Source organism: Pristiophorus japonicus, chromosome 20 (assembly GCF_044704955.1).
Source record: "Pristiophorus japonicus isolate sPriJap1 chromosome 20, sPriJap1.hap1, whole genome shotgun sequence".
NCBI classification, from domain to species: Eukaryota; Metazoa; Chordata; class Chondrichthyes; family Pristiophoridae; genus Pristiophorus; species Pristiophorus japonicus.
In genome coordinates, this window is record NC_091996.1 from 63284569 (window position 1) to 63311352 (window position 26784).

The following is a 26784-nucleotide window of genomic DNA, read 5'->3' on the forward strand; positions in this document are numbered from 1 at the left end:
GAGAGCAAAGGGATTAATACCAATGCCTCTGCCCACATCCAAAGATGGGCGCTCACGCTGTCGGCATACAGCTATGTAATCCACCACAGACCAGGCACAGAGAACTGCGCAGATGCTCTCAGTCGGCTACCATTGCTCACCACTGGGGTGGAAATGGCACAGCCAGCAGACTTGCTCATGGTCATGGAGGCATTTGAGAATGAGAACTCGCCCGTTACAGCCTGCCAGATCAGGACCTGGACCAGCCAGGATCCTTTACTGTCACTGGTAAAAAACTGTGTCCTCCATAGGAGCTGGTCCAGTGTCACAGTGGAGATGCAGGAAGCAATTAAGCTATTCCACAGATGCAAAGATGAGCTGTCCGTGTAGGTGGACTGTCTTTTGTGGGGCAATCGCATAGTCTTGCCCAAGAAAGGCAGAGATACATTCATTTGTGAACTGCACAACACCCACCCAGGCATCGTGATGATGAAAGCCATAGCCAGATCCCACGTGGTGGCCGGGCATCGACTCAGATTTAGAGTCATGTGTGCGCCAGTGCAACACTTGCTCTCAGTTGAACAATGCACCCAGAGAGGCACCGCTAAGTTTGTGGTCCTGGCCATCCAAACTGTGGCCGAGGATCCATGTAGACTATGCGGGCCCATTCCTAAGGCAAAATGTTTTTGGTTGTCGTGGATGCTTACTCAAAGTGGATTGAATGTGCAATAGTGTCTGTAAGTACGTCCATGGCCACCATTGAAAGTCTACGAGCTATGTTTCCACGCATGGCCTGCCTGATGTCCCAGTCAGCGACAATGGGCCGTGCTTCACCAGTGCTGAATTCAAAGAATTCATGACCCGCAACGGGATCAAACATGTCTCATCTGCGCCGTTTAAGCCCGCATCCAATGGCCAGGCAGAATGGGCAGTTCAGACCATCAAGCAAAGCTTGAAACACGTGTCGGAAGGCTCCCTGCAGACCCAGTTGTCCCGAGTACTGTTCAGTTACCACAACAGACCCAACTCACTTACCGGGATTCCCCCAGCCGAGCTCCTCATGAAAAGGGCGCTTAAAACAAGGCTCTCTCTGACCCATCCTGATCACATGGAAGACAAGCGGCATCAACAAAGTATGTACCATGACCGCGAAAACTTGTCACGCGATATTGTGATCAATGATCCTGTGTTTGTGCTCAATTATGGACATGGTCCCAAATGGCTCGCTGGCACGGTCACAGCCAAAGAGTAGGGTATTTCAGGTCAAACTGACCAATGGACAAATGCACAGAAAACACTTGGACCAAATTAAACTGCGGTTCACCAACAGCTACGAACAACCTGAAGAGGACACCACCAACTTTGACCTTCCAACACACAAGTGGCAATTGACATCACGGTTGACCACGAAACAGAACTCATCATCCCCAGCCGCCCGGCAAGGCCAGCTGCCTAACAGCCCAATGAAGAACTGACCAACCCAACCACACCCGCATTTGTACCTAAACGATCGACAAGGGAGCGCAAAGCCCCAGATCGTCTCATCTTGTAAATAAGTGTATTGTTGACTTCACGGGGGAGTGGTTATGTATTTAACCCCTTGTAACCTGCATCACACCTGTCCACCAGAGGGCCTACCTGTTGGGAATCCCAAGGGATCCCTGCATCCCTTGGGAGCACAGTATATAAGCAGGCCACCCATGAGGTACCTGCACTCTGAAACTACAATAAAGGAGTTATGGTCTCACTTGCTTATTACACACAGTACTCGGTCTGACCATTTATTATGAGTATAACATAAGGGAATAAAGGGTTATGGAGAGCAGGCAGGGTTGTGGAACTGAGTCCATGATCAGATCAGCCAGGATCTTATTGAATAGCGGAGCAGGCTCGATGGGCCTAATGGCCTAATCCTGCTCCTATTTCTTATGTTCTTATGTTCTTAAAACCTTTGTTCGTGAATCACCCTTCTCCCTCCCAAACCTAATATTGAATTGAATCACATTATGATCACTGTTATCTCGGTGTTTCCTTACTATTAGATTATTGACTAATTCAGGCTCATTGCTCATAATTAAATCCAAGGTGGCCTTTTCTCTTGCTGAACATATTGTTCCAGAAAACTGTCTCAAATACTCTCAAGAAATTCACTGCCTTTGGGACACAAGCTGTTCTGCTTCTCCCAGTCTATGTGAACATTAAAGTGTCCCATCATAACTACTCTGTTTTTGCAACAAGCTTCTCTGATCTCCACATTTATGTATCCTGCTACTTTGTCACTGCTATCTGGAGGTTTATAAACAACTCCCACCAAATCTCACATCCTTTTCTATTCCTCGATTCTACCCAGAGTGTTTCTACTGCCTGCCCACCCTGACTGATATCTCCTCTTTCTAATGCTGTAATAGTGTCTGGCGACAATATTGCAACCCACCCCTCCCCCTTCCTTTTCCAATGTCTCTGTCCTTGCTAAAGACCTTATAACCTGGAATATTTATCTCCTAGCCATCACTATCTTATAGCCAGTGATGGCCATATCTCAATCATACCCTTAATATACATGCATACAACTATTTTAGTTGCAATCAGTAATCAAGTGCCCCCTGATTAAAGGGACACACTCCAAAAACTTTTCAAGTGCACCCTTGTTTTTTGGAGTTTTTTTGAGGACACTGAAACACAAATTATACAAGTGGACCCCTGGCTAAAAGGGGGGTGGGGGGGCACTAAAACCCGAAAATTAAACAAATTAACATTTAGACATAAAATCAAATTAAAATTTTGTTGCCGGGGGTGATGATGCACTCCAGTCCCTCCGGCGCCCACCTCTCGCGGAAGGCCGCGAGCGTACCGGTGGACCCCGCGTGCTCCATCTCCAGGGACACCCTGGCTCGGATGTAACCACGGAAGAGAGGCAGGCAGTCAGGCTGAACGACCCCCTTGACCGCCCGCTGCCTGGACCGGCTGATAGCCCCCTTGGCCGTGTCCAGGAGCAGTCCTACGAGGAGGCCCTCCGACCTGCCCGCTCCCCTCCGCACAGGGTGCCCAAAGATCAGGAGTGTGGGACTGAAGTGCAACCAGAATTTGAGGTGCAGCCCCTTCAAATATTGAAAGAGGGCCTGCAACCTCACAGACTCAGTAAAAACGTGGAACACGGACTCTTCCAGACCGCAGAAATTGCAGGCGGCCTGGGAGCCCACAAACTGGGGTTGTGAAAGGCGCTATACAAATGCAAGTTCTTTCTTTAAGTGAAGTTTGGATATGCATACATTGGATTTTTGTGATGGATTTTTGAATCTCTCACATACTGCAGGTGGGTGTCTCCAGTTCTGCGGTGTTAATAAACCCATTCATTCTTTCCCCCTTGGCTCTCTCACCCCATGCCTCTCTCAAACTGTTTCATCCCCTAACACTCTCAGTCCAGGCTGCCTGGATTATTTCAGTGCAGTGCCACAGTCCTGCCTCGGCCCCGGGATCCGTTTGGGGCCGAGATCGTGTTGGCCTTCTCACCGGGCTCCGATTTAGGGGCTGTCTCGTGTGGGGGAGTCGAGTCCTGGCCGCTTCAGCCAAAAGACCAGTTGCTAAGGAGGAGCCCGACGCTCCAGACTGGGTCTGAGCGGTTGATGAATGAAGGCGGTAACCAGGCGGACAGAGAGTACAAGACAGCTTAGAAACGGGCAGCAAACATACACACACTCGCAGAGAGCAGAGAGAGAGAGAGAGGTCCTGGGGAAAGAGCGAGAGATTCTCACAGCTGGAGATATCTGCCAAGCACAAAGCGAGTGGCCAAACTGAGCATCCATCCTACCTCTCACAAGAAGCAGATTATTACAGAGAGAGAAACGCCAGGCTCACATAGACCATAACAGAGAAATTGGGACTTTCAGCTCAGAACCTCGTGGCGTGGACAGCCTGGATTTCACTTAATACCCTCCCAACGTTATTGGAACTTGCAGTTGGACCTTGTAGAGCTCCCTGGCTGAGGGCTGCAGCATGGAACGAGTGGTTGCCGCTGAATACTGAGCACATGGCTGTTGAGAGGGAGGGGACGGGGCTGCAGAGAGCTATTCCCGAATGCCCGGTCTGTTACCTGGTCTACGACAACGCCTCCAAGACACCGTTGCTGCTGCCCTGCGGCCACACCTTCTGCATGGGATGCCTGGCGCGGATCTGCATCTTCCTGAAGCAGAGCCAGGCCTTCCCCTGCCCGCTGTGCCGGACTGCAGTCTCCATCCCGCCGGGAGGAGTCCCCAAGCTCAGCGCCCACCTGGAGATGATGGCCATCTTCCCCCCGGGGCTGCAAAGCGCGCAGCACCTTTGGTTGGAGGGGTCCCGGCTCTGCTGGCTGAAGAGGGATGAATCCGACAACACCGCGACCGTGGTGACATTGGAACTATTGCCCCCTCCCAACCCCGAACTCTCCAGTCCTTCCCATCTGGTGGCTGTCCAGCACACACCCCGCATGTCCAGGTATTGGATATTCTCCAGTAACTGCTGCTGTCTCAGTCTCCTGGTAATGGGCGGATTTCTTCTTTTGTTCGGCATCATCTTCTTCCCCCTCTGCCTCATCAAGGGTCTATGAAGCACTTTATTCAGAATCTCTTCTCGCTTTGCCCATGGAGACAGAGGGGTGGGTTTTCCCCCCAACTAAAGGTTATTGGACAATCAGTAACAGACATCAGTGTGCCAGGTGAACATTCACTTGATGGGGTATACATAGACCTCACACAGTTTTCCAATCAAAGGTTCAGTTTGGGGCCCCTACATTTTATTAGTTTGCTGTGGCTGGGCATCTAACGGTGTCTGCCGTTAGTTAGACTTGCTCTTGCACGTCTAGGTTTTCCATTTTTTTGCGCGGCAAGTTGCTAAAAGTGCGAGCTGATAACGGCAAAGCAGATGTTTGAACCTGAGTGAACAGGACAAGCAACTGTGCATCTATTTAACCAATCAGATTGAAGGGTTGTGAAATTAACAGTGCATGGACTGAAAAGCAAGTGTAAGTTCCAGTGGGCGAATTCAAAGCCAAATCAGGTATAGAAAGAGGAAGAAAGAGAGGGAAAGAAAGATTGATTGAGAGAGAGAGAGAAAAGAGACAGAGAGGAAAAATATATATTTTTTAATTTTACAATTGTAAAATTTCCAACAACAATTAAAACCTGAAGGAATGTTCAATGCCAGAGAGGTGATGTGGCAGTAATTAACATTAAAAGGGTAGTTTGATTGGAATGGAGAAGAATTAACTTTTGTGGGGAGTTTAGTTTGAATCTACCGTGTAAATCCAGCAACTTAAAACCATTCAATGCATTTCAATGGTGAGGCAGACGGTGAGGTGGCATTGTTGCAAAGCTAATGGAGGAGCGACGCAACTTGGACAGCAACTTCTGGGTATTTGAGATTAACCACGCATCTGCCCCTCACCTGAAATTGCTGCATCATTTGCACAAATAATTAGCCTCACTGTTATTTTGACAGCAAATTATGGCCCAATGGTACTAAAAATGCCGTTCCTGGATTCACACTCTTTATCTGAGCTGTGGAAAATGATACGTAAACACTTTTATACGTTCTGTAAATATCAGCTGCCTGTTTGTAGCTTTGATATGATTGTATTAAATATGGTTGATTAGCAAATCCTGTGGCGTGGAGAATATCTGAACGCGAGAGATGTAAATGCCTCCCTAATATTTGAAAACTACATATACCATAAATATCAACATGATAGCCAAGAATTATAAATTTATTTATTTTTAATGAGCATCCCAAACAGCACGTCATGCTTCAATCAGCTTCCCCCGGGGGTCAGAACTCTGAAAATGAGCTAGCATGGTGTTTCAGCTTGCAGTAATCTTTGTGAGCTGGACCCTGAGCTGCTTCGTGGAATGTTATTCCATCTGCAAGTGTGCCTACCGCCACCTGTTGTGAGAAGGGGTAAGTGGTCTCTGCACACCATCGCCTTGAGGGTACAGGGCAGGAAATTGACATTGGAGCAACACCGTCTCTGAAGGAAGAGTCAGCACATATACAAAGGTGAGTACATTTGTTTTGGCACTTCTGATATAAGAACCCTTTGGTCATTTGCTCCCAGGTATGATGGACCTGGGAGACTGCATTGACTGTCTCTGGTATCTCTCTGCTTTAATCGATAGAATACCCTCAGCTCCCAATATGGCCACTCTCCTTCACGACAATTCCTGCAACTCGACCCCTCCCCCCCACCCCTGCCCCTCCCCCAAGAGATCGGGGCTAAATGCCGGTCTGGGCTAGAAATTCCCCTAGGATCACCCATTTAACGCCCGGTTACCGCCCATTTTGATCAAAAATGTAAATTACTGCCCCGTACCGCCTATTTCACCTCCCAATTATCGCTGGCGGTAATTTCGGCCTACGATTACCGGCAGCATTGCTGCAAATCGCCCGCCCACATTTGCCGCTCAGAAATCGCCCCAAATTCCCACCCCAGCACTAATTTCCACCAAAAAGTATATTTTAAGGCCCGCTACCGCCCGTTATCGCTCCGATCACAACCAGCCATTTTTAAAGTATCGGCCTAACTTGGGCCTAGCGTTATAGAAATTAGGTGCAGGAGCAGGTCATTATGCATGATTAAGTATTGCCCAAAGCGCCAGAGGGGAGAGGAGAAGTTTTTTTAAATATATATAAACGCAGTGACTGATTAGTGGGTTAAAACAACTAGATCAGGTTTAATTCTCAGTATGTGTCAAGTTAGCTAATTGAGGTGAAACTGATGTCTTTGGAATTGGCCTCAACAGCCCCAGTCTGGGAGAAGAGTATGGAAATCAGAGTTTGAGCTCCTGATCACGGTCCAATGACCCCTGCTGGACACACTGATGCATGGATGGGCACGCACTCTTTTGGGTGGCAGGCGGGCGAGAGGTGACATGAAGGCTTCGGGCACCCTCAGGGAATACAAGGTGATTGGGCCTTGCCTGGCCGGCCCTGCTCTGTATCGGATGTGCAGCTTTGCTCCAAATCACATCGTTGCCAAGTCTTGATTCTGGTACTTCATTTCTTTGATGAAGAAACTGAAAAAGTCTGCCGGCGAAGTTATCGATTGTGGACAGGCTTTTGAGAAGTCACCAGAAGAAGTGAAGAACTTTGGTATTTGGCTGCACTATGTCATCATCATAAGCAGTTCCTTGGAATCGAGGAAGACTTGCTTCCACTACTAAAGTGAGTTCTTTGGTGGCTGAACAGTCCAACACAAGAGCCACAGACCCTGTCACAGGTGGGACAGACATTCGTCAGGGGAAGTGGGGTAGCACTGATTTGCCGCACGCTCCTTCCGTTGCCTGCGCCTGACCTTTTCACGCTCACAGCATTGAGATTCGAAGAATTCAACGCCCTCCCGGATGCACTTTCTGCTCCGAGGGTGGTCTTCGGCCAGGGTCTCCCAAGTGTCAGTGGTGATGTTGCACTTCACCAGGGAGGTTTTGAGGGTGTCCTTGTAATGTTTCTGCTGCCCACCGTTGGCTTGTTTGCCATGAAGGAGCTCCGTGTAGGGCAATTGCTTAGGGAGTCTCGTGCCTGGCATGCGAACTAAGTGGCCTGCCCAGCGAAGCTGATCGAGTGTGGTTAGTGCTTCAATGCTGGGGATGTTAGCCTGGATGAGGACGCTGATGTTGGTTCGTCTGTCCTCCCAGGAGATTTGCAGGATCCCCTGCGTTACGACTTTCGTGGTGGAACCCATAATATGTACAGGGAGTACAGGGACCTGACCACTGCTGGTGCTGTCACCCAGTGCTACCGTGACATGGCAGCTCGCCATCGTGCTCCTGCTCACTCCATTCAGATCATGAAGGTACAAGAGATTCCATCGAGCAAGTGTCGCTGGCCTGCTATGATTTTAGATTTTAGATACAGAGTAAAGCTCCATCTACACTGTTCAATCAAACATTCCCAGGACAGGTACAGAGTAAGGCTCCCTTTAAACTCGGGCACCATAGGTCAAAGGCCAGTATCAAGCCCACTCCGCTATGAGTGCCGAAACAACCTCGATCATTATCTCTCTCTCCTTCACGTCGGCACTGGTCTCGTCCTTGGTCTTCTCCATCCCGAGGGCGGCAGTCCCAACACACTGTCGAGGCAGGTTTTGATCAGATCGAACATTTCGGCCTCATTCAGAAGAGGATCCAGCTTCCTGCCAACCAGGTGAAGGAGAACAGGACGGACAGCCCTCAGATAGGGAACGTGACCCCTGTACCCCCCCCCCCCCCAGGAACCTGACCCCCCCCATAGTCCAGCCGGCAGCGGAGAGAGGCGCACACTCGTTCTGAAGTCTCTGTCTCCCACGGGACTGGGGACTGTTTGAGTCTAGACAGTAAAGGTCAGCAGGTGGTCCCAGGGGTCAGGGAACGGGTGAAGGCCCGGAGGGGGAGCCCACCATTCCCTGAGGGGAAGCCCCCCCATTCACTGATCTATGATTCCAAGATCAATTTCCCTCTGCCACACAGAATCCTGCGTCGCCAGCATCAAGAGACCAAATACTTTCTTCTAAAATGCATTGATATTGTTGGATCACCTAATCAGGCTCGGCTGCAATACACCTATAGCGCCAAGAGCTGGAAAGTGGGATTAGGCTGGATAGTTCTTGGTCGGCCGGTGTTGACATAAGAACGTAAGAATGTAAGAAATAGGAACAGGAGTAGGCCACATGGCCCCTCGAGCCTGCTCTGCCATTCAATAAGATCATGGCTGATCTGATTATAGACTCAGCTCCGCTTCCCCGCCCGCTCCTCATAATCCCTTAGCCCCTTATCGTTTAAGAAACTGTCTATTTCTGTCTTAAATTTATTCAATGTCCCAGCTTCCACAGCTCTCTGAGGCAGCGAATTCCACAAATTTACAACCCTCTGAGAGAAGAAATTTCTCCTCATTTCTGTTTTAAATGGGCAGCCCCTTATTCTAGATCATGCCCTCTAGTTCTAGTCTCCCCCATCAGTGGAAACATTCTCTCTGCATCCACCTTGTCAAGCCCCCTCATAAACTTATACGTTTTGATAAGATCACCTCTCATTCTGCTGAATTCCAATGAGTAGAGGTCCAACCTAATCAACCTTTCCTCATAAGTCAAACCCCTCATCCCCGGAATCAACCTAGTGAACCTTCTCTGAACTGCCTCCAAAACTGCCTCCTTTCGTAAATATGGAAACCAAAACTGCACACAGTATTCCAGGTGTGGCCTCACCAATACCTTATGTAGCTGTAGCAATACTTCCCTGCTTTTATACTCCATCCCCTTTGCAATAAAGGCCAAGATACCATTGGCCTTCCTGATCACTTGCTGTACCTGCATACTATCCTTTTGTGTTTCATGCACAAGTACCCCCAGGTCCCGCTGTACTGCGGCACTTCACAATCTCCATTTAAATAATAACTTGCTCTTTGATTTTTTTCTGCCAAAGTGCATGACTTCACACTTTCCAACATTATACTCCATCTGCCAAATTTTTGCCCACTCACTTCGCCTTTTGCAGATTTTTTGTGTCCTCCTCACACATTGCTTTTCCTCCCATCTTTGTATCATCCACAAACTTGGCTACATTACACTCAGTCCCTTCTTCCAAGTCGTTAATATAGATTGTAACTAGTTGGGGTCCTAGCACTGATCCCTGCGGCATCCCACCAGTTACTGGTTGCGAACCAGAGAATGAACCATGATGGGCCAAGATGGCCTCCTTCCGTGCTGTAAATTTGAATCTATGATTCATAGCCCAATAGCCCAAAATTCGCTCGGCTCAAAGGGATAGCCACTTGGGTGAGGTGCAGAACGGCTGCTGTGGATCAGAGCTCTAAGCAGAAGCAGTACTTCCAGAGAAGGAAATAGGCTGCCACCCCTTTTCAATCTCCCTATCGGGTGATATAACAGTCTGGGGAGATACCCCCGCACCTTCCCAACAACATTTGCTCCCCATTAAATCTAACCAGAGATTTTTTAATTAGACTGACAAGGAGCAACCTCAGCCTTTGTTCCATCAACATCATGAGCTGGACTTCAATCAAGCTCCTGGGCCAACTTCAGTTACTGGAGCAGTTTGCATGGAGAGGAAGCAACATTTGCAGAGGCTGATACAAACATTTTGAGCTTGGGATGCGTTAATGCTCGTTAGCCTTAAGAAAAAAAATCTGCATTTATTATCACATTTCATGTAATAAAGTAATCTTTGGAGATTATAACCATGCCTGGGCTGATCTAATTAAAGCCAGTTGCAGCAATCACCGTCGAGGAAATATTTTATTAGCGGTTACATGTGTGAGTGGGATGGAAAGAGGGAGAGGAGTGGTTCATTTTATTGCTTGAACTTTTTTTTTAAACTGAGGAATGCAGGTTGGCGAGGAATGATGCCTCACTACCGATCTCACACCATGTCTCGCTAGCTGCCGTCAATTCAGAGACACACTGAACTCGGAGTTTGCTGAGCGATGCTGCCTGGTGTATTCCTGGGTCCACAGAAACAGACGCTCTCAATCGCAACATTATTTAAAAAATAAGCCCAATTCGATTGCAGATGTTTTGCATCTGTTTGACTGGAGTAACTGACCAGTACCTGTGTAACATGCCGAGGGGCTGATTTTGTGGGTGGCAGGAAAGGGATTTTGTGACATATGTAACACCACTCAGGAAAAAGCCATTGGAGTCAGCTCACTGAGCTATTCATTGCTGAACATGAATTATTTGCAGGAAATTTTCCCCCCTCCCCTTAACTGATGCTGGCTGTAGTGGGGTTGGGAGGTTGGGGGTCGGAGGGGGGAGAGGTTGTGTCCACGCACTGAGGCCTCATCCAAGTAAACCATTCTTCACATGGCTTGACAGTGTGGTGTAGGGCTATTCAACCGTAGCAGGCGTCACAACTATAATGTACCTGTGAGGATGCGCAAAGGTTTGTAGAGCAGTTGCTCTGGAGTGTCCCCCAGATCGGGAGGCACTTGATCTAACGTTTATTTGTTCCCCCCAAAAAGGGTTGTAGAGCTGTTGCAATGTGAGTGGCTTAGCCAGTTACGGGTGTTCACAAGACTGAAGAAAACCCCAGTCAGTTGGGTCTGGATCATCCACGATGAGTTTACAAGGGACACAGGCAATCATACATTTAAAGATATATTTCCTAAAAATTGTCACATGGGACATATTTTTCCCTTCCCAGAAGTGAGTGAGACACAGTACAAGAATGATTTAGTTGAATAAAATTTTATATAAAACTTGTCATTTGTATGAAACTTTAACAATGTAATAAAATAACATAATTGTTGTGAATGAAATTTTTTTTACAAAAGAAAACGTTCTGAACAACAGCAACATCAACAATAGTATAAACAACACTCAAAACAGCCCCGCATCCTCCCACAATTCTACCTGTGGCCACCTTTCCCAACACCCCAATCCCCCCTGACCCTTGGCCCTGACCCCCTCCTCCTCCTCCCACTAACAGTACCTCTGGCCCTGCCCACGTTGGGATCAGTACGTCGTGCAGTAGAGCACCTCGAGCGTGACTGCTGAGGGGGGGCCGACAATGGCAGCGCTATGTGTGGGGGTTCTGGAGAAGATGGAGGTGCTGAGGATCCATCTTCAAAGTCGGAAGAAACTAGTTCCTCCCGACGGTCAGGTGCTGCCACCATTGCTGGTACTGCACCTTGGGGTGCAGTGCCATATCCCACGACCGTCGATTGCCGCTTTGCATTGGCGGTCTGGGTGTTTTCCGTCACCGCGGCAATCAGCTCCGGCATGTCCACCGATTGACGGGCTGCTAAAGCCGCGATGTTTTCAGACAACCTAGCAATGGCCTGGAGGAGTTCTCGAATCAAGTCGATACTCATCCTGGACAGTTCCACCATGTCCAGGCTCGCAACTGCCTGTCTCGCAGCGTTCCCACTTTGGTGGATCAGCCGCCGCGGATTCACCACGGGGGTCGGTGTCCGACGAGGAACAGGTGGCCGCTGGTAGAAAGGGCCCTTTAAGTCCTGCCACCCTTCCTTCCTCCTGCACTAGCACCTTTACAACGCTCTGAGGCGTGGTCCCCTCCAGCTCCTACAGCACCATCTCCTCCATCTCTTCCACCATCTCTTCATTTGTTCTTCCCTGTAATGACTCCTCTGTGGGAGGGGCAGGTGGCTCCACCTGTGCAACTGTAAAAACATAACTGCCCTGAAATTTCGGCCTCCCTGGGTCCGTACGGAGTTTCTACGGACCCGGGAAGACATCGCAAAAGCCGGTTTTCAGCGCACAATGCGCATGCGCTGAAAACCAGCTTTTCCTATCTGTCAAGCTGGAGCAAATGTCCTCAAAACTCTTGCGCCTGATAAAAACAGGCGCATAGCCTACATTTACAGGCATAAGAGTGTTAAAACACACAAAAATATTGTAAAATAAAATTTAAAAAACACATTTTATTGTTAAAAACCTTCCCCACTACAGTAAGTTTATTTTAAAACATAATAAAAAAAACTTTTTAAAAAATCAGAAAAAAAAATATTTTTTAAATACATAAATAACTTTAATTTAAATTAATAAAAATATGTTGTGCACTTTTTCTATCTTTTATTATTGGTTATGTGTGCTTTGGGAGCTGTTTCTCATTCATTATAATGGGAACTCCAACTTACGGAGTGCCCATTATTATGAATGAGAATATGCTTTACCTGATTGGTTGTCCAGAGCCATGTGACTCCAGCTCCAGGCCTGCACAAGTCCTGAGGTGCACGCGCTGCGACGCACGGTCAGGGGAGGCCTCAGGACCGGGAACTCGCGTGGACGCAGCAGCTTTAGGTAGGTGCGCTTCTTTTTTCTAGAATCCAGTCGAATGCCTGCAGGAAGGAGAAACCTGGATTTCTGGGCCAATATTAATGGTTGGTGACAGGGGAGGGGAGGGGTCAGAGGTAACATCAGAGCAATTCACTTTGCGCAGGCTTATGTGGCGAATCATTACAAGAAACTATCATAAGCAAAGTATAGAGAAAGTACATCACATAACAAAACTTAAGTCCCAAACAGTTTGCTTTCCAAGTGGCAGAGTGTGATCAATCAATAAATCATGTCACAACTAACAACATTTCTTGCTCCCAGCATTACATTTCATTCTACATTATATTACCATAACATTGAATTACATGACCGCAGTACAGTCCAGGTATTATGCAGACTTACCCTCCGGGAGAACTGGTTCGGCACCAACACATGTGGTGGTGCGATCATGTGCTCCCGTCAGGGCTGCAGAGCGTTCCTCGAGGTCAGTCAGAGGAACAGTCTTCGATGGACCACCTTCCGTTTTGCATAGCTCCACCCTATTACCGGTTAATTTTTTCTGCAAAGGTGACTAAAAATATGTGTGAACTAATTTGACAGCTATTAATACAGAACACTCACATACATACACATCCCCAATTAACTGTCCCCAGTCTTTTTGTCAACGAGTGCACCATGTAAGTTCTGTTAGCACGCAAGTGTTGCATGATGAACACGTGAAACTAGAGAGGACTAACACAATATCAGATCAATGATGGGTAATAACAAATGTCACCAAGCTTTACAACATAATAAAATGTGGCACTTAAGAGTAATTCGTCAAAGCATAATAAAAGTTAGTACTTACTCTCGCAGACCCAACGATGTCATTCCACCATTTGCGGCACTGGTTCGGCCCCTGCATCATGGGCACGACGGAGGACACCGCCTCAGCGATCTCTCGCCATAACCGCTGATACACGAACGGTGACGGTTTCCCTCGCCCACCCCGGGTTAACTGATTCCAACGGGCCTCCACTTTGCCCAATGACTCCTGAGCTTCTTCTGAGAAATGAGTGGCCCTCTTCCTCCCACCTACCTCCCTCTCCACTTCCATGGTTTGATGTTCCATGTTCTTGATATTTATTTATATATATATATTTGAATTTAAATAATTATTTATTATTTAAAAACAATATGTATTATTGTTATAATTATTATTAGTTATATTATATTATCAATTATATTATATTATCAAATAATAGTAACTGTACTCAATATACTGAATGTACTCCTCAAAATCCTCTCACAGCCGCTCTCTCACTGACATCCACCCATCTCTGCAGTTTGAAGCTGTCCAGTGCTGTCTCAGTCTTCTCTGCGCATGTGCAGGGTCAGCCTTGACCCCGAAATCGCAGAAGAATGGCCGCTCATGTGCAGAAAAGCTTTTTGTACAGTGGTTCTGCTTGCCTTTAGTAAGTTCGATCGCCGAGTTTTGGGCCGTCGCCCATTCCCACCCGCTATCGCAACGCTCCGCCACCGCCGAGATTGAAGAGCAGAAAACCGCGGGAGCATGCAGCAGTGGTATTCCGGCAGTTCAACATCGAAATATAGAAATATAGAAAATAGGTGCAGGAGTAGGCCATTTGGCCCTTCGAGCCTGCACCACCATTCAATAAGATCATGGCTGATCATTCCCTCAGTACCCCTTTCCTGCTTTCTCTCCATACCCCTTGATCCCTTTAGCCGTAAGAGCCATATCTAACTCCCTCTTGAATATATCCAATGAACTGGCATCAACAACTCTCTGCAGCAGGGAATTCCACAGGTTAACAACTCTCTGCATGAAGAAGTTTCTCCTCATCTCAGTCCTAAATGGCCTACCCCTTATCCTAAGACTGTGTCCCCTGGTTCAGGACTTCTCCAACATCGGGAACATTCTTCCCGCATCTAACCTGTCCCGTCCCGTTTCTATGAGATCCTCTCTCATCCTTCTAAACTCCAGTGTATAAAGGCCCAGTTGATCCAGTCTCTCCTCATATGTCAGTCCAGCCATCCCTGGAATCAGTCTGGTGAACCTTCGTTGCACTCCCTCTATAGCAAGAACGTCCTTCCTCAGATTAGGAGACCAAAACTGAACACAATATTCCAGGTGAGGCCTCACCAAGGCCCTGTACAATTGCAGTAAGACCTCCCTGCTCCTATACTCAAATCTCCTAGCTATGAAGGCCAACATGCCATTTGCCTTCTTCACCGCCTGCTGTACCTGCATGCCAACTTTCAATGACTGATGTACCATGACACCCAGGTCTCGTTGCACCTCCCCTTTTCTTAATCTGTCGCCATTCAGATAATATTCTGCCTTCGTGTTTTTGCCACCAAAGTGGATAACCTCACATTTATCCACCTTATACTGCATCTGCCATGCATTTGCCCACTCACCTAACCTGTCTAAATCACCCTGCAGCCTCCTAGCATCCTCCTCGCAGCTCACACCGCCACCCAGTTTAGTGTCATCTGCAAACTTGGAGATATTGCACTCAATTCCTTCATCCAAATCATTAATATATATTGTAAAGAGCTGGGGTCCCAGCACTGATCCCTGCAGCACTCCACTAGTCACTGCCTCCCATTCCAAAAAAGACCCGTTTATCCCGACTCTCTGCTTCCTGTCTGCTAACCAATTCTCTATCCACGCCAGTACATTACCCCTAATACCATGTGCTTTGATTTTGCACATCAATCTCTTATGTGGGACCTTGTCAAAGGCCTTTTGAAAGTCCAAATACAGCACATCCACTGGTTCTCCCTTGTCCACTCTACTAGTTACATCCTCAAAAAATTCCAGAAGATTTGTCAAGCATGATTTCCATTTTATAAATCCATGCTGACTTGGACCAATCCTGTCACTGCTCTGCAAATGCGCTGCTATTTCATTCTTAATAATTGATTCCAACATTTTCCCCACTACTAATGTCAGGCTAACCGGTCTATAGTTACCTGTTTTCTCTCTCCCTCCTTTTTTAAAAAGCGGTGTTACATTAGCTACTCTCCAGTCCATAGGAACTGCTCCAGAGTCGATAGTCTGTTGGAAAATGATCACCAATGATCACCAATGCATCCACTATTTCTAGGGCCACTTCCCTAAGTACTCTGGGATGCAGACAATCAGGCCTTGGGGATTTATCAGCCTTCAATCCCATCAATTTCCTCAACACAGTTTCCCGCCTAATAAGGATATCCTTCAGTTTCTCCTTCTCACTAGACCCTCGGTCCCCTAGTACCTCCGGAAAGTTATTTGTGTCTTCCTTCGTGAAGACAGAACCAAAGTATTTGTTCAATTGGTCTGCTATTTCTTTGTTCCCCATTATAATTTCACCTGAGTCTGACTGCAAGGGACCTACGTTTGTCTTCGCTAATCTTTTTCTCTTCACATATCTATAGAAGCTTTTGCAGTCAGTTTTTATGTTCCCGGCAAGCTTCCTCTCGTACTCTATTTTCCCCCTCCTAATTAAACCCCTTGTCCTCCTCTGCTGAATTCTAAATTACTCCCAGTCCTCAGGTTTGCTGCTGTTTCTGGCCAATTTATATGCCTCTTCCTTGGATCTAACACTATCCTTAATTTCCCTTGTTAGCCATGGTTGAGCCACCTTCCCCATTTTGTTTTTACTCCAGACAGTGATGTACACTTGTTGAAGTTCATCCATGTGATTTATAAATGTTTGCCATTGCCTATCCATCAACCCTTAAACATCCTTTGCCAGTCTATTTTAGCCAATTCACGCCTCATGCCGTCAAAGTTACCTTTCCTTAAGTTCAGGACCTTAGTTTCTGAATTAACTGTGTCACTCCCCATCTTAATAAAGAATTCTACCATATTATGGTCACTCTTCCCTAAGGGGCCTCGCACAACAAGATTGCTAATTAGTCCCTTCTCATTACACATCACCCAGTCTAGGATGGCCAGATCTCTGGTTGGTTCTTCGACATATTGATCAAGAAAACCATCCCTAATACACTCCAGGAAATCCTCCTCCACCGCATTGCTACCAGTTTGGTTAACCCAATCTATATATAAATTAAAGTCGCCCATGATAACTGCTGTACCTTTATTGCACACATCCCTTATTTCTTGTTTGATGCTGTCCCCAACCTCACTACTACTGTTTGGTGGTCTGTACACAACTCCCACCAGCATTTTCTGCCCTTTGCTATTCCGTAGCTCCACCCATCCTGATTCCACATCATCCAAGCCAATGTCCTTCCTTACTAATGCATTAATTTCTGCTTTAACCAGCATCGCCACCCCGCCTCCTTTTCCTTTCTGTCTATCTTTCCTAAATGTTGAATACCCCTGGATGTTGAGTTCCCAGCCTTGGTCACCCTGGAGCCATGTCTCTGTGATGCCAATTACATCATATCCATTAACTGCTATCTGCGCAGTTAATTCGTCCACTTTATTCCAAATACTCCTCGCATTGAGGCACAGAGCCTTCGAGCTTGTCTTTTAAACACACTTTGCCCCTTTAGAATTTATTGCAATGTGGCCCTTTTTGTTTTTGCCTTGGGTTTCTCTGCCCTCCACTTTTACTCTTCTCCTTTCTATCTTTTGCCTCTGTCTCCCTTTTATTTCCCTCTGCCTCCCTGCATAGGTTCCCATCCCCCTGCCATATTAGTTTAACTCCTTCCCAACAGCACTAGCAAACACTCCCCCTTGGACATTGGTTCCGGTCCTGCCCAGGTGCAGACCGTCCGGTTTGTACTGGTCCCATCTTCCCCAGAATCGGTTCCAATGCCCCAGGAATTTGAATCCCTCCCTTCTACACCACTCCTCAAGCTGAGCTATCCTGCGATTCCTTCTCTGACTAGCACATGGCACTGGTAGCAATCCCGAGATTACTACTTTTGAGGTCCTACTTTTTAATTTACCTCCTAGCTCCCTAAATTCGTCTTGTAGGACCTCATCCCGTTTTTTAACCTATATCGTTGGTACCTAGATGCACTACGACAACTGGCTATTCACCCTCCCTTTGCAGAATGTCCTGCACCCGCTCCGAGACATTCTTGACCCTTGCACCAGGGAGGCAACATACCATCCTGGAGTCTCGGTTGCGGCCGCAGAAACACCTATCTATTTCCCTTACAATTGAATCCCCTATCACTATCGCTCTCCCACTCTTTTTCCTGCCCTCCTGCCCGCCTGAATGCAGCTAAGGATCCGGTGCCAGTGACCTGAGGTAAATTTCTAGCCCGGTGTCTTCCATACTACCATCGTTTTGTCAAGAAATTCTCAACATCCACACAGTGACTGTACTCTTGAACGCCCCTATAACGGCCAGCAGCAACCCTTTAAGAGCTGCTGGCGTACCCAATTTTCCAACTGGCCTGCAGGCCTTCCTCACTGCGCATATTTTCCACATGCAAGAAGCCTATTCGTAAGAAAGAGCAGAACATATCCTGAGGCCAGTCCCCTTCCTCCCCAGTGTGGGTGTCCCAGCACCACAGAGGCATACAGTCCCAATTTTACTGGATTTGTAAAACGAAGGAAAATAATGTGTAAATAAAGGGAGTTGAAGTGATAAGAGCAGTGAAGTATTGGTTCATGAGAAAGGTCTTATAATCCACCAATCCAGAATATCTTTAGTGCAACAATTTTCATAACCTTGAAATTACTGCTGGTGATATTGTTGGATAAACATTGAGTATAGTTGTATTATCTTCCTTTATCCACTCTATATGTGGAGACACTAACCCATTTAAAATAAATAGGTTGAAGCGTGGGTTAAAATTATGGACAGAGGAATGACATTCTAAGGTATATATCCCACTGCCTCGATTTTAACTCCAGGTGGGGTATGGGCAGGTGAGTTGGAAATGAGACTTGGGCTATTTTAACTCCCGGGTCTCCCAGTAATGTGCCTCCGGTTCACTTCCCACCAGAGCAGGCAGGAACGCGCTGGAAAGGAGTGGAGAATTGTGCGGCCCGGGAAACTGCCCTCCATCACCAGGAATGCAATGGGGTCTGGCTCGGGGGGGGCCTCTGAAGGCTTGCATTCGGAAAGGGGGAGGGAGGAGACTGGGGCATAGGAGGCCTGAGCCTTGCTTGTGGGACAGGGAGAAGAACTCCTCCTCCTGGCCCCAAAAAGGAAAAAAAAACAGACCCTTTTCAGCCTCTTCGGGGGCCGATTCTCTTCTGTCCTGGTTTCAGCCGCAGTGGCAACCCCGCTTAGGCCTGAGTTAAAATTGCAGTTAGGATCCGATAGCGTCATCGGGACTCGACATGCAAAATGTAAAGAAGGGCCTTGGCGGCCTTGGCGTGTGATCTTGCCGCCCGCTCAGGAGAGCAGGTTAAAATCGCGGATGTCAGAATCCTAGCAGCCCCAGGGCAGGTAAGTAACCCGGGCGATTTTAACTTCCCACCTGCCTGTTTACTGCCCGGCGGGTAAGTTAAAATCGCCCTCTAGTGTCAGCTTGGCTCAGTTAGTAGCACTCTCTCACCTCTGAGTCAGATGGTTGTTGGAGCCCATTAAAGGTGAACAGGATAATAGAGTCAAAACAGAAATCACGAGAAAGGAACAGAACGTCTTCAAGGTGGGCAGTCCTTATCCTTCTTGTGTTTGATCATGTATTTGCCTTGGTCGCCGTTTTGGAGCGTGGGCAGGAACATCGGCAGGGCCCAGGTACAGAGGAGTGGGAAGGTCGGGGCGAGTGTTTGTGGCGAGGTGCGGTGAATGTTTATGGCGGAGGAGCGGCAAGAGATCGTGGTGGAGGTGCGACAGATGAGGGTACGGGGCCCAGAAGAGCCGAGGGCCCAGGGGCAGCCCACACTGCAATATATGTGCGCGCTAGGTCCTTGCAGCAGAGCAGGTCTCCAGCCATTCTGGTTAACCCTTGCCACTGGATAAAGGCCTAGCTCTGTCAAGCCCGTGTGGTGGCTGGTGTGCAACGGTCACCACACGTTAAAAAAATTCACGCACAGGCATCTTCCACTACCTCAATTGGAGTTCAGGACTGGAACATCGGGTCCTTCATTGAAACACCTGTGAACTTGTGGAAGCAAGTCATCCTTGTTCGAGGGACCACCTATGATGATGCTAAGACCAGCTGTCACAGCCACATCTCTTCTCTCAATGCCTGTCTCCAGCTCTGACTCATTGCGCATGGATCTCAGCTTAAATTGCACCCATCCTGTAGTAGATCCACCCATGATCACTATTATATCTGGGTCATTTAATGTTCCGCAGACCACTGCTTCTGCCTCTTCAAGAGATCCACCCTCTCTTCTATGTGCTGCCTTATACACGCTCTCAGCTATTTCACAGAGAGTGTACTGACAGCAAAAGCTGTTGGGGGCACCAGCATGTGGCAGCACTACTCCAACGGGGCAATTTAGCGTAAGGGGCAATTTCACAAGGGGGTCCCCGCCAGACGGTGAGGGGTCGGCACGTGCATGCTGCAGTGGGAAAACGGGAACCGCTCCGCTCCTGAGGAAGGGCAATTTCTAAAATGGCGGCCCCTTCACGGAGAGTCGGCGGCCATTCTGCACTGCCCCGTGGCCGCCGCTTTCCGGCAGTCGGAGGCCTTATCGAACGGGACAATTTCAGCCCCATGGAGTTCAGATCTAAAGTCAGAACTATAGACATGAGCACCTTGTGCTGTTATTCATACTATGGGTGTCAGCTGTGGCTCAGTGAGTATCACATTCACCTCTGGGTCAGAAAGTTGTGAGTTCAAATCCCACTCCAGGGACATGAGCCTGAAAAATCTAGGCTGACACTCCAGTGCAGTACTGAGGGAGCAGTGCATTGTTTTGGATGAGATGTTAAACCTAGGTCCCGTCTGCTCTCTCAAGAGGACATAAAAGATCCCGTGGCACTATTTCAAAGAAGAGCAGGGGAGTTATCCTCGGTGTCCTGGCCAATATTTATCCCTCAATCAACATAACAAAAAAAAAGATTATCTGGTCATTATCACATTGCTGTTTGTGGGAGCTTGCTTGTGCTCAAATTGACTGTTGCGATTCCTACATTACAATAGCGACTACACTTCAAAAGTACTTCATTAGCTGCAAAATGCTTTGAGACATCCGGTGGTTGTGAAAGGCGCTATATAAATCCAAGTCTTTCTTTCTTTAATATTAAAGCCAGTTCTTTGACGTCAACAAATACAACTAGGAATATGGGTCTGACATCTTGAGCGATGGAGTGTTACTCTCTTCGTCCAAGCATTTTCCTCAATGGTACACAATTAGAGAAACAGCATTTGTTTATTCCATTGTCTCTCAATCCATATATGCTAATACTTCAAATAATCCATTTATTTTTGATACTTAATAGTAATTGAAGGCAAACCTTTATCTGATAAATTACCCAATGCCCTGCAAATGACAAAAAATTTGAATAGCTTAGATCGAAGAGCTGTGGCCAGGAGACTTCACCTGCGCTGCTCAGTGTTGCATATCGGTAAGGGAAAGAAATTTCTATTTTAACTCTAGCAAGAATATCAGAAGTGCTTGGGTATATCTGGGAGTGTTGCAGTGAGGGGTGCGGAGTCTACCATAGTTTATCAGGGAGTGTTACAGTGAGGAGTTTATCAGATAGTATATCAGCTAGTATGGTGACAATTGCAGCTCATTGTAACAGCTGATTCAGGAATTTAAGGCTCTTGCTTTTGTAGAGCTCAACTTAGAGATCTGTAGTGCTTCTCATGTACAATGAGTTGTCTGAGAGCACTGTACAGGAGGGAGCAAGGAAAGAGCAATATTAGGAGTGGGTGAAACATGGTCAAAGAGAAGGGCATTTGAAAGCTTTTGAAAACAGGGAGGAGATGGCAAAGCAGAGGGGCTAAGGAAAGGAGTGGCAGAGGATGGGGCCTAGCAGCTGAAGGAGTTAACCAGTGTTAGGCGTGTGGAAGATGCATGAAGGAACATATAGCTGGAGGAGATTACAAGGGTGGGTGGAGTGGGGGGGCAAGCCTGTGCGGAATTTTGAAAGTGAGGATAAGAATCTTAAAGCCAAGTTCCTGGGCAGGGAGCTAGTGGAAGTCGGCAAGGACATGAGTGATGAGGGACCATAGTGCGGATAGGATCAGGGCAAGGTGATCGGGATGATTTATAGCTGATGTAGGATGAAAACCTGTGAGGAAAACATTGGAGGAATCCATCTTGAAGTTAATAACGGCATGGATTCGGGTCTATTCAGCAAAGGGAGAGTGGAGGTGGGTGATTTTTCAGAGATGTAAAATCTGGCCTTAGCAGTGAATCAAATGTGGGAATGCATTTTACATAGGATATATGGCACAGAAACAGGCCATTCGGCCCAACCAGTCCATGTCGCCATTTATGCTCCACTCGAGCCTCCTCCTGTCTTTCCCCATCTAAATATATCAGCATTACCCTTTATTCCTTTCTCCCTCATATGCTTGTCTGGCCTCCCCTTAAATGTATCTATACTATTCGCTTCAACCACTCCCTGTGGTAATGAGTTCCACATTCTAACCACTCTTTGGGTAAAGAAATTTCTTCTGAATTCTCTATATGGATTTCTTGGTGACGATCTTAATTGATGGCCTCTTGTTATGCTCTTCCCCACAAGTGGAAACATTCTCTTTGTATCCACCCCATCAAAACCTTTCATGATTTTAAAGACCTCTATTAAGTCACCCTTCAGCCTTCAAGAGAAAAAAGACCCAGCCTGTTCATCCTTTCCTGATATGGATACCCTCGCATTTCTAGTATCAGCCTTGTAAATCTTCTCTCCAGTCACTCTACATCTTTTTTTATAATATAGCAACCAGAACTGTACGCAGTATTCCAAGTGTGATCTAACCAAGGTTTGATACAAGTTTAGCATAACTTCCCTACTTTTCAATTCTATCCCTCTAGAAATAAACCTTGGTTTGCTTTTTTTTATAGCTTTGTTAACCTGTGTCGCAACTTTGAGTGATTTGTGTATTTGTACTCCGAGATCCCTATGTTCCTCTACCCCACCTAGACTCGCACACTCCAATAAGTGACCTCCCTATTCTTCCTACCAAAATGTAGTATCTCAGTTATTTGTGTTGAACTTCATTTGCCAATTATATGCCCATTCTGCAAGTTTATTAATGCCCTCCTGTAAGTTGGTGCAGTCCTCCTCAGTATTGACCATCACCCCCCCCCCCCCCCAATTTGGTATAATCCGTTGTGTCAAGCACAGTTTTTTTCTTTTGTGTCAATTCCTTTTCCTTAACAACTCTCAGCCCTCTATAAAGTCTATCCAAGATTTGAATACTACTCCCATATTTGGGGAACTCTTGACCCTTCAAGGCCTCAAATAAATGTTCTTCATCCTCATTTTGTTGAAATCAAAAATCAATCTTACACACAGAAGGAGGCCATTAGGCCCATCGTGTCTGTGCCGGCTGTATGAAAGAGCTATCCAATTAGTACCACTCCTTTGCTCTTTCCCCATAGTTCTACAATTTTTTCTTTTTCAATATTTATCTAATTTCCTTTGGCAATTATCTTAAATCTGTGTCCTTTGGTTATCGACCTCCTACCAGTGGTAACAGTTTCTTCCTATCTCCTCTATCAGAATTCTTCATAATTTTGAACACCTCTATTAGATGTCCTCTTAACCTTCTCTGCTCTAAGAACAATCCCAGCTTCTCTACTCTCCTCCACAGGATGGCAGTGCCTCATCCCTGGTACAATTCTAGTAAATCTCCACTGCACCCTTTCAAAGGCCTTGACATCCTTTCTAAAGTGTGGTGCCCAGAATTAGACAGACTACTCCAGCTGGGGCCTAACCAGTGATTTATAAAGATTTAGCATATCTTCTTTACTTTTGTACTCATTGTTTCTTAATCGGACTCACTTATCAACTCCCTTAACATTTCCCTTCTTCTACAATCTACAGGCTTTTAGAACCCAAGCTCGTGTTTTGTCTAATCACTACTCAGTAATCTTTTCTTTTCTCTTATTCTTTTCAACCTTAGTGATGTCCTGCACTATGGGCTTTGTCCTTTACCTGGGGTTCTCATTAAAATAACACCAGAATTGAGCAGGCCTGCACATAGGAACTGTATTATGGAAGGATTTCATCCATATTCATTGTAAGCAAGCAAAGAAGTGTGTTGTGACAACAGGCTGATCAGTGATCACTGTACCTTAGACAGATGTTGTAATGTCACACATTGGGATTTGATTTCATTCCATACGGCCTTTCTCGGAGAAAGGTTGACCATTATTGTTCCAGAAATAATAATTAATGTCCTGATAATTTGCATAAGATAACAACAATATTTTTGGCAGCTCTGAAAGAAGTCAGAATGAGTGAAGAGGGTGTTGTGTTAAAAACAAACGGTCGCTGGCTACTGGTGTGGGAATGTGCCTATTCATGCTGACTCTGCAGACATGTCTAGACTTGCTGAGCTGGCGTTGGGTGTCCATTGTCTGCACACATGTTGCTGCTGTTCAATCCTGAGGGTAAAACTTTGTCATAATGTTTATATTTCCACTGTAACCTGTTCAGTGACACACTAGAATAAAGAAGGAGAAACAAAGTAAAGTCCAACGACGTATCATTGTATTGCACTGCAGAGTGAGAAACTGATCATTCAATCTTAACCCTCGAGGTGGTGAGCAAGAATACCGAGAAAGGGCTCCTCAAAGAAATGTAAAGGCATGCACCTAGGTCCGCTGCACACCTCCAGGTAGTCAACTGCTAGTAGCATTTGTAGATGGTGAAGAGAAGGTTGCATTGTGAGTCCTCTCAGCTGGGGAATACTGTGCGACAGGGGTCGGGATACGGGGGTAGGGAGGCCAGTAATGTAGATATAAAAAACAGAATTCAAAAATTCTGCGACTAAGAAATTTGGTGCCCACTGCGATAGAAAAAGAGCTCCAACATGCCTCAAACAGCACAATTTCTGTATTATATGTATTTTAATTGGGTTCAGATAGAGGAAAGTTGGTTTAAAGCACAAACCACAGTCTGTTATGAATGTAGATTCAATCTGCCCTCAGAAGGTGACGAGGTCTCAGGACCGAACCCCACATACTCTAGCAAGGTGTAATACGGTGGCAAGGGTTCTCCATTCAACCCTTGGGTTGCACTAAACTTACGTAGATATTGGAACAGTAAAGACATACTCAGGTTCTTAGTTCCACTTACAGGAATGGCCATTGACGCTGAAGCCAAGTGAATATACAGTGTAAAAAGAGGCAGCTCGTGCAGAGCACGGAGTGCAGCAGCATAGAGTGGCATTTGTGAGTTTGGTAAGTGGGTGAGTTTGGGCAAGTGGGGGTGGCAGGTGCTGTTTTGTCCTGTTTTTCCTACCAGTGCTGACACTAGAGCAGCTGATAAGGAGTGCGAGAGTAGGAGACAGAGGCCCAGAGACCAGCGCAACCAGTTGCAGACAAAGATAGAGGGGTGCGAAATCAAGAGGTGATGTCACAGCCAAGCTGGTAAGTGGTTGGCTGTTCGACTGGTAAGTATAACTCTCTGTTAGACTGACTTTTAGATTGGTTTAATTGGCAGCGAACTACTAAGTAGCTGTTTGGTGTTAAATTAATTTACTTACTAAAATTTACTTAAAGGGTTAAGTCATGGCAGGAGAGCTCGGACCCATGTCATGCTCCTCCTGTGCTATGTGGGAAGTCAGGGACGCTTCCAGTGTCCCTGACTACTATGTGTGCGGGAAGTGTGTCCAGCTGCAGCTCCTGACAGACCGCATGACGGCACTGGAGCTGCGGATGGACTCACTCTGGAGCATGCGCGATGCTGAGAATGTTGTGGATAGCACATTTAGTGAGTTGGTCACACCGTAGGTAAGGGTTAGGACAGATAGTGAATGGGTGACCAAGAGACAAGGCAAGAGCAGGAAGGTAGTGCAGGAGTCCTCTGCGATCATCTCCCTCCAAAACAGATATACCATTTTGGATACTGTTGGGGGAGATGACTTACCAGGGGAAGGCACCAGCAGCCAGATTCATGGCACCGTGGGTGGCTCTGCTGCACAGAAGGGTGGGAAAAAGAGTGGGAGAGCTATAGTGATAGGGGACTCCATTGTAAGGGGAATAGATAGGAGTTTCTGCGGCCGCAACAGAGACTCCAGGATGGTATGTTGCCTCCCTGGTGCAAGAGTCAAGGATGTCTCGGAGCGACTGCAGAGCATTCTGGAGAGGGAGGGTGAACAGCCAGTTGTCGTGGTACATGTAGGTACCAACGATATAGGTAAGAAGCGGGAAGAGATCCTACAAGCTGAATTTAGGGAGCTAGGAGTTAAATTAAAAAGTAGGACCTCAAAAGGTAGTAATCTCTGGATTGCTACCAGTGCCATGTGCTAATCAGAGTAGAGGGAGCAGGATAGTTAGAATAAATACGTGGCTTGAGCAGTGGTGCAAGAGGGAGGGATTCAAATTCCTGGGACATTGGAACCAGTTCTGGGAGAAGTGGGACCTGTACAAAAGGGACGGTCTGCACTTGGGCAGGACTGGAACTGATGTCCTCGGGGTAACATTTGCTAATGTAGTTCGGGAGTGTTTAAACTAATATGGCAGGGGGATGGGAATCTAGGCAGCGAGATAGGGCGAAGTAATATGGAGTCAGAAACAGATGGTAGAAAGGTAAAAAGCAATAGTGGAAGGCCGAGTAAACAAAGGCAAGAAACAAAAAGGGCCACACTACATTATAATTCTAAAAGGACAAAGAGTGTTAAAAAAACAAGCCTGAAGGCTTTGTGTCTTAATGCAAGGAGTATCCGTAATAAGGTGGATGAATTAACTGTGCAAATAGATGTCAACAGATATGATGTGATTGGGATTACAGAGACGTGGCTCCAGGATGATCAGGGCTGGGAACTCAACATCCAAGGGTATTCAACATTCAGGAAGAATAGAATAAAAGAAAAAGGAGGTGGGGTAGCATTGCTGGTTAAATAGGAGATTAATGCAATAGTTAGGAAGGACATTAGCTTGGATGATGTGAAATCTACATGGGTAGATGCTGCAGAACACCAAAGGGCAAAAAATGTTAGTGGAAGTTGTGTACAGACCTCCAAACAGTAGTAGTGATGTTGGGGAGGGCATC

The 26784-nt window shown here is 46.7% G+C and overlaps 1 protein-coding gene and 1 pseudogene across 1 annotated transcript; both read left to right on the forward strand.

Annotated features, from left to right (window-relative positions):
- Nucleotides 1-4006: 4006 nt before the first annotated feature.
- rnf224 (ring finger protein 224) lies at nucleotides 4007-4561 on the forward strand. The gene has a single exon (XM_070863254.1). The coding sequence runs from the start codon at nucleotides 4007-4009 to the stop codon at nucleotides 4559-4561; it is 555 nt and encodes a 184-aa protein (XP_070719355.1).
- A 2317-nt stretch (nucleotides 4562-6878) lies between these two features.
- On the forward strand, nucleotides 6879-8610 carry LOC139232750 (large ribosomal subunit protein eL20 pseudogene; annotated as a pseudogene).
- The last annotated feature ends 18174 nt before the right edge of the window (nucleotides 8611-26784 follow it).

Coding starts and splice junctions, on each gene's coding strand:
- rnf224 (XM_070863254.1), top strand. CDS start 4,007: ATGGCTGTTGAGAGGGAGGGGACGGGGCTGCAGAGAGCTATTCCCGAA.